This window comes from Dromiciops gliroides, chromosome 4, assembly GCF_019393635.1.
Source record: "Dromiciops gliroides isolate mDroGli1 chromosome 4, mDroGli1.pri, whole genome shotgun sequence".
Taxonomy (NCBI): Eukaryota; Metazoa; Chordata; class Mammalia; order Microbiotheria; family Microbiotheriidae; genus Dromiciops; species Dromiciops gliroides.
In genome coordinates, this window is record NC_057864.1 from 426,048,503 (window position 1) to 426,061,483 (window position 12,981).

The 12,981-nt window shown below is 41.9% G+C and overlaps 1 protein-coding gene across 2 annotated transcripts in view; it reads right to left on the reverse strand.

Moving 5' to 3' along the window:
• Positions 1–7,012, reverse strand: part of DPH5 (diphthamide biosynthesis 5) — a 46,280-nt gene extending 39,268 nt beyond the window's left edge. Inside the window, exons 1-2 of one of the 2 annotated variants that reach the window (XM_044002845.1) lie at positions 6,891–7,012; positions 6,065–6,260 (exon numbers count right to left, since the gene is read on the reverse strand). In XM_044002845.1, the coding sequence (XP_043858780.1) occupies positions 6,065–6,199 (135 nt within the window). In that variant the 5' untranslated portion in view covers positions 6,200–6,260; positions 6,891–7,012. Of the gene's footprint in view, positions 1–6,064; positions 6,261–6,651; positions 6,677–6,890 lie in introns of those variants that run through there. The other variant, XM_044002846.1, reaches the window with a different exon arrangement.
• Positions 7,013–12,981: the final 5,969 nt, after the last annotated feature.

Consider the following 12,981-nt stretch of genomic DNA (forward strand, 5'->3'; position numbering starts at 1 on the left):
AGAACTAAAACCTTTAACTCCCTTTTCCAGTGTTCATTCCTCTATACAATGAAAACAAAACTTAAAAGAAAACGACTTAAATAAAATCTAGGGTCTTAGATGACAGTAAAATATAATACACTGTGCTGTTTTGGTTTTTTTTTCAAACCAAAGTGATACTACTGACCACCTTCATGGGGTGCTTTTTTCCCCTTCATGATTGCTGATGAATTTATATTTAATAAGGCATATTCTTTTTCCGATTTCCAGGTTTTAAGTGTTCCAATTCATCCTACATAATACCAGATTAATGCTGCTAATCCCCCAGTATGATCATGTCCCTTTATTGATTCTGTACTGCCTAAGAAAAAAAAGTTCATATTCTTTAGCCTGGGGTTAAGGGCACTCTATAATCGGGCTCCAGCCCCCCTTTCTTTTCAGTTTTTTCTTAAACTACTTTCCTCATCAGTAACTATGTACTAGCCAAACTGAAATATTCGTCTAATATATCCCGTGCTTACCATGTGACATTCCTCATTCCATTCCCTGAACCCAGAACACTATCTTCACTCCACCTCTTCATTTTATTCACAAATAAATATTAAAGGTCTGTGTGAAAAGTTCTGTTAAGCACTAGAGGAGATGATATGGCTGCTGCCTGTCCTGATGGGGATTATATAGTCTAGTATATCATACAAAAAATTATTGGTTAAAAAATGTATTAACTAGTCATAAAAAAGTGCTAAAAACCTAAAGGGAAAAGGTTTTTTCTAAATGGGGGAGGTAAAGGAAAGATAAAGATGGATTTGGATCCAAAGGATCTGGCTTTTGCCCGCTGCTATGTCTTTGAGTACATCACAAACTCTCTAGGACTTTCAGTTTCTTCTGTCAGATGAGGAATTTAGACTAGCTGACCTAGGGTCCTTCAAGATCTAAATATATGATTGCAGGAGGTAACAGTTGAATTGGACTTTATATTAGATATTATAATTATCAACTTAGTAGTAAAGGGGGGTAGGAAGACATTCCAGGTATAAGAATCAGCATGGTCAGGGCATGGAGGCATGAGAGTTCAGGGAGCAGAGAGTAGTACAGTTTGGTTAGACTTCAAAGTGAATGTAAGTAAAATAAGGCCGAAAAGATGAGAGTGATGTCAGATTTCTGCTGTGTAAAAGAGGTAGGATTGTGCGGCACAGTGCAAAGAGCCCTTAGTGCCCCGGAGTCAAAGAAACCAAATTTCAAAGGCCCTTTCTTTTGGTACCTGCTACTACCTGTCACCTTGAACAGGTCATCTAAACACTTTGGGCCTGAATTTCAAAATCTATAAAATGAGGTTAGATGTCTCTTCCAGTTCTAAATCTAAATGTTACAAAATAGAGAGCACTAAAGATTTTGAGTAGCAGAATAATTCTGGCTGTAGTAAAAAGGATGAATAGGGACGTTTTTATTGAAAGTTTTGAGTTCCAAATTCTATCTCTCCCTCCCCTCTTTCCCTCCCCCCTCCCTGAGGTGGCAAGCAATTAGATACAGGTTATACATGTGCAATTATGTAAAACATTACCATATTAGTCATTTTGTACAAGAAAACTTGAATAAAAGAAAAAATTAAAGTAAAAAAATAGCATGCTTTAGTCTGTATTCAATCAATATCAGTTCTTTCTTGGGAGGAGAATAGTATACTTCATCATTAGATCTTTGGAATTGTTTTGGATCATTGTATTGTTGAGAATAAATAGTTAAGTCATTCACAGTTCTTCATCAAACAACACCGCTGTCACTGTGCATAATGTTCTTCTGGTCCTGCTCACTTCACTACACATCAGTTCATCCAAGTCTTTCCAGGCCTTTCTGAAATCATCCTGTTTGTCATTTCTTATAGCACAACCATCACCCATCATATACCATAGCTTGTTTAGCCATTCCCCAATTAATAGGCATTCCTCTGATTTCCAATTCTTATCCACTGCAAAAAGAACTGCTATAAATTTTTTGTACAACTAGGTCTTTTTCTTTTTTGTGATGTCTTTGGGATATAAACCGCTTAGCAGTGGTATTGCTGGATCAAAGGGTATGCACAGTTCTATAGCCCTTTGGGCATAGTTCCAAATTGCTCTTCAAAAGGGTTAGATCTTTTCACAACTCCACCAACAGTGGATTAGCATCCCAGTTTTCCTACATCCCTTCCAACATCCACGATTTTCCTTTTGTGTTGTATTTGTCACTCTGATAGGTGTGAGGTTTTAACCTCAGAGTTGTTTTAATTTGCATTTCTTTGATCAATAGTGATCTAGAGCATTTTTTCATATGATTATAGCTAGCTTTGATTTTGTCTGAAAACTGCCTGTTCAGATCCTTTGACCATTTATCAATTGAGGAATGACTTATATTTTTATAAATTTGGCTCAGTTCTCTCTATATTTGAGAAATGAGGCCTTTATCAGAGATACTCTATCCATCTTTTCAGGTACAGCTTAAATAACTCCATAAAGCCTTCCCTTATGTCTTCAGTTTAATGAAATCTTTTATGTGATTGCCCAATACCTCATACTTCTTGTATGTACTTATACAACTGCGTTTTTTATTAAATTTATGTAATGTAAGTATATAGATGTAGGCTTATCTCTTCTAGATTATAAACTTTCTTTGTATCTATCCTCATACCTAGTACAGTATAATGGGCAGTGTTTTTAAAAATCTGTTCAAGACTTTCCACTGGTGACAACACATATTTGGAAGTCAACGGCATGTGCCATAAAACATAAGGAAAGCTAGCTGCCTCATTCAAAGCCATGACTATGGCCTTTCTATCTCTCATTCATCTTTTCCCATAAAATCTCTCATGACCAAACTGAGAAAGTGTAGCTGTGAATAAAGAGCCTTAGGCTCTGGAGTTCTGGTTATGTCCTCATGTAGGCTTGGGCAAAGGTCCCTTCTCTCCCCCAACCTTATTTTGCTCTGAAGAGGACAGAACTAGATGGTATCATCTCTAAGGCCTGACCCCTTGTGATATAAGAAAAGGTTGAACTTGGATTTAAGAGGCCTAGGATCAAATCCCAGGTCCTAACACGTAACTGCTGTGGATTATGGGTCCATAAAATAGTGAGTTTTACTTCTCTCCCAGAGTTGTTTGTAAAGAAAGCATTTTGTAAATCTCTGAAGCTTATATATGCCTGAGGAATAATTTTACTTACCTTTTCTGACCTTCTATAACATTTGTTCATACTATTAATTTATCAACTATCACATGATATATATACACATACATAATATGATACATTATATATGTGTAATATAAATATGAAAAATAAAACAAGAGATGTCAAGTAGTAAATATATAGTGTACACAGCTATCTGCTTCTTTATATGAAGATACAGAGGGGTAGTAATATCTTTATATCTTAAAGTGCCTTATTGTTGAGTGAGTTACTACACACTTTCCTAAGAAGATTCAAACCATCTAACCACCTCAGAAGCTGGTAAGGAAACAAGAAGTCACAAAGGTATTAATAACAGAACTAGTACTTGAAGCCGAGTCTTCTACCTCCATATATGTCTCTCTTGACACGACATCAGGCTGCTCTGGCAGGCCTATTGTTTAAGTCCCACTTTTCCGCTTAAACAAAAAACAAACAAAACACTGACCTGTGGTAAAAATTATTGGAATTTAGCTGACTCGTTTGGGAGGGGCCACACCTGGCCCACCCCGAAGTTACACATGCTACTGAGGTCAGGAGAACTCTCCACAGGCAGTTTTTGAGGGACCTTCCCCCTTTTGGGGGAGGGAGATGGAACACTCTTGAGGAGAGGCTAGTGTTTCGCTTTGAGAATGCTCTTGCGCTTGGCTGCTTTCTCTCTCTTCTCGGTTTCCTGGTGATTCGAGAAAACTAGCATATATCCCAGGTGTGGTGAGTTTAAAAACCTGCATTCCTTTGAATTAGCTTAATTGTAAACGATCTGGGAATTGCATAGACTTAGATTAGAGTTAGGAGAATTTATCTGTATTTCTTTTTCCCTATTTCCTTATCTTTGATTTTTATTAATTTCACCTTTGTTGTTTAATTCCCAAGTGATAAAATCTGATCCTTTTGTGGAAAAGAAGCTGTAAGGCTCCTTTCTTATTGGCCTGGGAGAAATATCTAAAAGGGCAGTTTGGAGGGGAGGAAGCTTTTAACCTAGAGGTCCCTCATTATTTCCAGGACCCCAATATTTCAGCGAGTCACCCAATTAACACTCCATATATTAAATTTGGGCCCAATAGATCCATCTCTAGTCTTTCACCAGTTCTCCAAGATCCCCCCTCCCCCGCCCAACATCACTGATTGTGGCTTAGCAATCACATATGCCATTTCAGTACCCTGGTATATAGTTTGTGTGGACCTGCACCTAAGTGCTATCTCTTATAATCTTTAAACCTACCTCTTAATTTTTTTGCTCTATACTTACCAGTCTGTAAGTCAGCAATTCAACCAATAATTCAAAGAAACTGTTGATTGACTAATTTTGGGCTTAGTTCTCTTAGCTAGCTTTTTCACTCACTGGTGGTTCACTAGCTCTCCTTGGTCACTACTAAGTGACAGATATTACTTACAATATTTTCCCTACTGTTTGGACATTCTGTCATCATTTTTCTCTAAGACTTGGTCCTAGTGAAACAAGAAAGCACATCCAACATCCTCTGACTCAAGATGTCAAATTCAAGTAGCAACCCTTAGCTTCTCTTCTGTGGTTCTGAAGTAACTGAGGTTTTCAGAAACTTCAAGCACATTTAGACCTCACAGGGTATAAAAGATACCAATTTCAACGTGTGTATGGAAGTAAAAGCCCAATTGCCTTGACAGCTCCTCACCACCATGATGTAGTTTAATACAAACTGTTACTTATAGCTTTAAAGTTTGCAAGGTATATTTCATATATTATTTCATTTGAACGTTATAATTGGCTTGTGAGGTTATTACCTCAGTTATTATCTCCATTCTAGACACATAAAGCATTTATGTGAAGTACTTATTATGTGCCACTTATTATGTTAAGTGCAAAGAATAGCAATCAAGATGGTCCCTATTACTATTCAAAGACAAAATCTAAAATGAGGGGGAAGGAGGGGGAGGGGAAAGGGTAGCATATAAGGGTCAAGGCTGCTGGAAGGATGTAGATATATCTGGAGAGGGGAGCCAGGAATGAGGAGAATATGATTTGGGGTCCTCATGAAATAGTCTTCTGAACTAAGGATTCAACATATCATGAGTGGGCCTCAAGGCAGAGGCACCTCCAGTGTGGGACGGCTGCTGGCCTGGGAATGGAAAAGATGGGGAAACTGAGGATCACCAAGTATCTGAAGTGGGATATAATCCCAGGTTTTCTTGAGTACAAGTCCAGCTTGACACCCCAACATTTATTAAGCCCAGTTAGCTCTCAACTCAAACACTGTTTCTGGCCTTCTCTAGTTAAGAAGCTGACAGTGAACTAACCGTAATTCCAAAGTAGCTTAAGATTTAATAGCCTGTAAAGTATGTTGAAACATAACCTATGGAAATTTATTCCTGTGCTTTCTAACTGCACAAATGTGGCTTGGGTCTAAAGCCCAGCGGGGTACAGGAGCTTAAATAGTTAAGGTCTGTCTGCATAGGATACAGACAGAAAAGAGATTAGTATTCCCCAAGGATTACTTCAAAGGGGTAAACCTTATTGCTTGCCATTTGAATATGTAACCCCCTGATTAAGTCTGTGTTAGCTCCTCATTAGCACACAGCTCAGATTTTTAAATCAGTATCTTAAAACAAAAGATAGTCCCAAGATAGGGAATAACTTGCCTTTTTTTTTTTTAAACTGACGGCTCTCAGTATAGCGGGACAAAGCACCTTTTTCATTTTGCGGGTCACGGGGTTGTGTAACTTGGGGGCTGAAACCCAAATCCCTACATGACTTGTATTCTTTACCACTCAAGACTCTAATGAATGCAGGATGTATTTTACAGAGTGGATGGGGCGAAGACTGAAATTGTGTTCTCCTTGACGTAATGAAAGGCAGCCGGCTCAGCTTTCCCCCGGGGAGGGAGGTGGGAGGGGGGCAGACTCGGTGAACCTACCAGCCTTTCCTTCTCCACGCTCAGGATCGAGGTGTAAGACTCCAGGTAAACGCGGCTACATTTCTTGACGATCTCCAGTCCTTTGACAGTGATATCCTCCGCATCTCCCAGGCCCAGACCAATCAGGTAAAGCATCTTCGCCGCCCAAGGGGGAAGAGGAGGCTACGGAGACGATGGAGAAGAGCCTCTCCTCGATCTGTGAAAGGAACCACAACAGCGGCCGGTGTGAGCCGGACGCGGGGCTGGCCGGGCGGGATTCGGGGCTCGAGGCCCTGGGTTTGGATTCTGCCACCGCCGCAGTCCCCGGATGACGCAGGACAAAGGCTTACATAACGCCCTCGGCCTCGCTCAAGTGCTACGGGAGGCTCGTCTCCTCGTCTGTAAAAACGACGGGAGGCGGCTTCGATAATTCCCACCGCCCCCAGGGTGCCCCTCCGGCTCAAAGGCTACGACCCCAGACCCGGCCGCGCTCAGCAGGTGCCAGGGCCCAAGGCCGGGTCTCCGCGGCGCACGGCCCGGACCGTAATAAACGGACGCGTCATCGATTAAACAAGCCCCTATTCATTCTCCAACCTCCTTCCTCCCACCTTACGGGCCTCGCTCCTCAAATACAGAAGTAACCAGAGACGCGGAGATTAGGGCGCCCAGCGGGGGGTAGGCGCAGCAGCCTAGCCAGGGCTCGAACCCGGAACCGCCCACTCCCGATCGCTCTCTCTCTCCACCCCACTCCCCTCTCCCCGCTTCTCCGGCCAGTGTCCTGGCGCCTTCTCCCTCCCCAGATCGCCCGGGGAAGTGACTGGGTTACCGCTGAAGGGCCCACAAGAACCTGGTCTCGGGAATGGCGTCTACTTGTTCCAGCAAAAACGCTTCGAATACAACCGCACCCCCCACGCCGCAGGCTCGGACTTACGGCGCCGCAAAGCGACCCGCGTTTTGCGACGCTTTTACGTCTCTTCTGGGCAGGGAGGAGGGCGGAGAAGTGGGAGAAGGAGTTTAGGTGAGGCTGGACTGGGCTGGGAGGATGTAGATATATCTGGAGAGGGGAGCCAGGAATGAGGAGAATATGATTTGGGGTCCTCATGAGGGTCAGGCCGCGTGTCCATTCTGAGTGCCTCCCCTTACTCCTACCCCACCCCCAAGCCCCTCCGTGTCCTCCGTCCATCCCGTAGGCTAACAGACTAGAAATCCCCATGCCGGGCCTGAGTGAGCGAAGGCGCCGCCGTACCAGGCCGAGGGCAGGTGCCTTGAGCCCCGGCAGGAGCTGGGACGGCTCGCCGGGCGCTGGGGGCGGGGCCCAGGACTTCCCCAGCCTCCCTTCCACGTGGGCGGGCCGGAGGGTCTGCCCCGGGGCTGCCCCTGCTCTCAGTCTCGGAGGTGTCGGGGCTCTTTTTCGGATCCCCGGGGCGGCGGGGGTGATTCACCTCCCTCCTTGCCCCTCAGTGCTTCAATGACTCTGTTTAGTCACTGAGGCAGAAAGGGGAGTGTCCCACTCGGGTTCATTCCTCCATTTCAGGGCGATCCCACCCTCTCCGGGTTTAGGGGAGTGACCTAGAGTTTCCCCTTGACTCTTACCCAGTCAGGGATTCCCCACTAAGGTGGAGAATCCTTTTTAGAGTGATTAGATGTTCCCTGAGGTCAAAGAGAATTTGCTTTTAGCTTAAGAAAACCCCTTTATTCAAACTGTCCCCACCGCCTACGAGGCAATGGGATATTTATATCCTTTCTTACAGTTCTGACTTTTCTCTTATATGTTGTGGGGTCCTCCTGAACGCGCAGCGGTCAGAGTCATTAAGCAGCTTCTGTTTTCAAGGGAACCTATTTTAGAAAATAGCATTGTGGATTAGAGGTATGCAGTTGGCTACACTTACCCAGTCACTCTTTATGATTTCAGCTTTTTGCCTCTTTGTTTTTGCCCTGGTTTGGTTAAGTTGATGGAGAATCTCTGGGCAAGAGACTTTTATTTTTTTTTTAAACGCATAACCAGCCTATAGATGAATATGCTATATTTTGTTCCAGAGAAAGTACAGGAGCTGGCGTAAAGGCTATTTTGCATAGACAAGGGTATTAATTTTAAAATATATACCTTTTCTATCTTTGTTTAAAGAAGGAAAATTGTTTTTTCACTCTTTTCAAAATGAATTCTTTTCCCCAAGGTCCTTTTTTATTTTATTTATTTGGAGAGAGCGATACAAATGGATTTGTTGTTCGGTTGTCTCAGACTCTTTGGGGTTTTCTCGGCAAAGTTACTGGAGAAGAGTCTCCAGAAAATAGACCAGTGAACTTGACCTCTTTCCCTGCAAAATTCTAGATTTGATTAAAAAGGAAGATCTTTAAACAACTAGAAAATCAAATAGAAATCAAAAGGCCAAGCATGATTTCATTAAGAACAGGTCCCATCTAACTTTTTCTTTTTTAACAAAGTTACTAGACTGGTAGATCAGAGAAATGCTGTAATTTTTGTAGCATTAGCAAAGCCTTCAATCTTTTGCGACTCTTGTGGACAAGATGGAAAGTTTTGGCCAGATGATAATAGGTAACGTTGACACTGATTGACTAGTTTGCTCAAAAGTTGCAATTAATTTTTTGATGTCAGCCTGAAAGAAGTCTCTAGTAAAGTATCCAAAGGATCTGTGCTGGGCCCTGAGATAATTTTTTTTTTTTTCAGTATTTGGATAAAACTAGAATGGCATTCTTAAATGGTGTATAGATGACACAAAGCTAGGATGGACAGTACAATGATTGACACAATTCAAAAAGATGTTGACAGAACATTGGAGCAAATGGAATAAAGCAAGACTATTGGGATGTAAAGTCTTAAACTTGGATTTGTGAAAAATTATTATTAATAATGGATTTCGGGGCAGCTAGGTGGTGCAGTGGATAAAGCACCAGCCCTGGATTCAGGAGGACCTGAGTTCAAAATTGATGTGGGATGGAATTTAGAGTCAAATTGATTGTGAGTTGTCCCAAAAGAATTACTAGACTCAGTGACTCAATTTCCCAAGTGTTATTGCAATACTGTGGGTGACCACAGGGAGAGAACCAGAATATTGGAAAGGTATCTCTCAAATAAGGAAAGGAAATAGTTATATTTATAGTATGGATAAATTGATTATCAGTCTCATTATAATAATCTCCACTTTGGGGAGGTACAGGGGAGGGCCTGTCCTTTTCATTATAGTATTCTCCACCTTGGGGTGTTGGGGGGGGGGCTTAATCCTAATTTGGAGTTCCTGGGGTCCTAAACCAACCCCTGAGGCGGTACCTTTTTCAGTGGAGGTGTGTTTTGGGGGTTTACGTCATAAGGTGAATCTGGGGACAAATTTGGCCTTTTCTGTGGATGTCTCTTTCTGGTTCCCATGACTAGTTAGTTTCAAAATATCCCCATTTTTCATTAGAATTTCTATACCCTTGTCATTCAGTCTAAGGTCATGACCTCTCTCCCTCTGTTCCCGTTATGGGCACTGATTTCTGTGGGTACAAGAACCTAGTATAAGTTATCCATTAACTGGGGTCTGACTCCCTTTTAGAGCTAATATCTGAATTAGAGCTTGGATCTTAGATTTTTCTATTAACCCCTTTTTGCCTCCTACATCAAAATCCAGCCTCAGACCCTTGACACTTACTAGCTGTGTGACTCTGGGCAAGTCACTTAACCCTCATTGCCCCACAAACCAAAAATAAATAAATAATAATGGATTTCTTGGGGAGACCCAGAGATCAATTTCTCAGTCCTTTCTCCATCCTCCCACCCTCTTCCCCCCCCCCCCCCAATCCAGTTTTCCTTGATCTGGGAGAAACCCAAAGGAACAAAAGAATTGGATATAAATTCTTTAGTCTAGCTCAGTGAAGGACTGATGGAATCAAACCACAGCTAGATAATGGACTTTGCCTTAAGCAACTTGAGTGAGGGTCTTTTGCATATCCCCTGGTCATCTGTAGAGTTCACTTTAATGTGGACCACCTTCAAATCTTGTCAATCAATGGAATTGAATGATGCTAACCAATTAGCTTTTATCAATGTATAATGAACCACCTCTATTAAAAGAGGATAAAAACCCTGGGAAGAGGCCACCAACTCTCTCTTGGGGGGTCTTGTAGCTCTTCTTGGTATTCTGTGGCTGCTCTTGGGTCTCCTTGAGACCCCGTGCTGTCTCCCTGGGAAATGGCATGAGTCTTTTGGGGCTTTTCTCCTGCTCTTGCTAACTGCCATGCTGAAGCTTTCTCTACCCTGAGGCCTGAGACCATGAGAAGTTAGGGAGGCTTGTGGTCAATCCTTTACTGCTATAAAATATTAATAAAATAATATGCTTACTGCCCAAACTGGTATATATAAATTGCAAACTGACAGCAATAGTAATAATTTCAAAAAACACAGGCTCAAATTAATTTCATAACTATCATATTAAAGAAGTATGGAAAGACAGAAAGACAGATTGGTAGAAAGATCGATAGAAAAATTTATTTTCAGTTTGCCTGAAAACAATTTGGGACTTTTATTCAGTCATTCAGTAAGCATTAAGTGTTTATTATGTGCCAGGCCCTATAATTACTAAAGATACATAGACAAAAAGAGCTCCAGCTTTGGGGGAACTTAGGAGAACATATGTGAATAACTAGGTATACATAGAATATGTGGAAGGTAATCTCAGAGAGGAAGGCAGTAGCAGCCTCAGGGGACTAGGAGAGACTTGTTGCAGAAGGCAGAATTTAAGTGGCTCTTAAAGTAATCCAGGGAAATGGTCAGGGGTGAGAGGGCAGTGGGGAAAGGTCCCTATAACACAGGAACCAGAAATGAAATGTCATGTTTGAGAAACAGCAAGTGAGCCAGCCAGTATAGCTGTATTGTAGTGTGCATGAAGGGGAGTAAAATATAAAAAGGCTGGAAATGTAGGAAGGAGTCAGATTATGAAGAGTTTTAAATGTCAAACGAAGGTGCTTATATATGATCCTAGAGGTTTTAAGGAATCACTGTAACTTATCCAGCAGGACAGGGAAAAGTCAGACTTAAACTTTAGAAATATCACCTTGCAGCTGAATGGAAAATGGATTGGAGTGGAGAGAGATTTGAGGCATGAAACTATTACAGTAGTCCAGACAAGAAGTGAAGAAGGCCTGAACTAGAGAGGTGTAGAGAAGGTAATGTGTAGGAGAAACTATGTGAAGGGAACAAGATTTGGCAACAGATTGGATATGAGGGCTGACAGTGAGGAGCTGATCAAGTACAGTGATGTTCCAAGGCTGAGGAATGGGGAGGATGCTCTTCCTTTTTTGTAGTCATGCCACAGTAATAGGGAAGTTAAGAGAAAATTTGGAAGAAAACTTAATGAGTTCTCTTTTGGAGCTGTAGCATTTAAGATGTGTATAGATAATCCAGTGTGAGATGTCCAAAAGGCAATTGATAATGAAAGACTATATATCTTGGGAGACAGACTTTTGTTTGTTGTTATTCAGTCATATCCAACTCTCCATGACCACATTTGCAATTTTCTTGGCAAAGATACTGGAGTGGTTTGCCATTTTCTCCAGTTCATTTTACAGATGAAGAAACTGAAGCAAACAGTGATTTGGCCAGGGTCAAGTTTGAACTAGCAAAGGTGATAAATTTGGATAGTGTGAACCTCAGAGGAGGAGCATTTGCTTAGTAAAGGTGTAAGAGGAAGATCTTGGAAGTGGCAATGGGTAAAAATGAAAAATATTCTGACTGCCTTACCAGGCCCAGATGGGGGGTAGGGTGGAGTGGTAGTGGAAGAAAGCATGAAAAGATATGTAGCCATTACTGGAAAGAATGTCCAAAGGAAATTCAATATGAGTTGATGATGTGATACAGCAACCAAAACAGCTGATGCTAAACCACATTAAGAGAGAGATACAAGAATGATGATAGTCCTGCTAGATTCTGTCCTGGGTAGACTGAAGTGTTCAATTTTGGTCGCTACAGTTTTTAGGAAGCATATAATCCAGAGTGTCCAAAGAAGAGCAACAAGAATGATGGAGGAAGGGGTGGCTAGGTGGCGAAGTGGATAGAGCACTGGCCCTGGAGTCAGGAGTACCTGAGTTCAAATCCAGCCTCAGACACTTAACACTTAACTAGCTGTGTGACCCTGGGCAAGTCACTTAACCCCAACTGCCTCACTTAAAAAAAAAAAGAATGATGGAGGACCTTACCTTAATAATATTTGGAGACTCATTTTGGGAACTGGGGAGGTAAAAACCTTAGAAACGCAAGACTCATTAAGAGAGATGCATAGATGGCATCAAATATCTGAATGTCCAACACATGGAAGAGATTGAGTTTGCTCTGGCCCCAGAAGACAGTGGTAGGAGCAGTAGGTGGAAGGTGCAAAGAGGAAATTTTAGAATTTACATCAGGAAACCCTTCCCAAAGAGTAATTATAAAAATGGAGTAGAATGTCATGAGATTTTGTGGGTCCCCTCCTTACAGGAAGTCTTCAAGCTAAGGTTGGAGGAGCACTTGTTAGGCATGTTGTGGAGGGAATTCTTTTTCAGCTACAGGTCAGATTAGATGACCACTGTGATTAATTCTTCCAGTTCTGGGGATTCTGGGATACCACAGTAGACCCATACTTATATACCAATTTATATAAAAAGATTACAGAACCTTGATGTCTTGTTGGAGACAGTATGGTACAATGGAAAAAGTAATGAACTTGTAGTTCATAGGAACCGAGTTCAAATATTGGTTCCTCTGCTGTGTGACCTTGGGCAATTACAAAGCTAACATGGGCTTTAAGATTTGCAAAGAACTTTACAGAGGTAATTTAGTTTGATTATCACAATGGCTTTGTGAGGTAGGTGCTATTATCATCCCCATTTTATGGATAAAGCTGAAGGAGAGTAGGTAACTTGTCAACTGACACACAGCTAGTTAGTTTCTGATGTGAGATTCAAGCCCA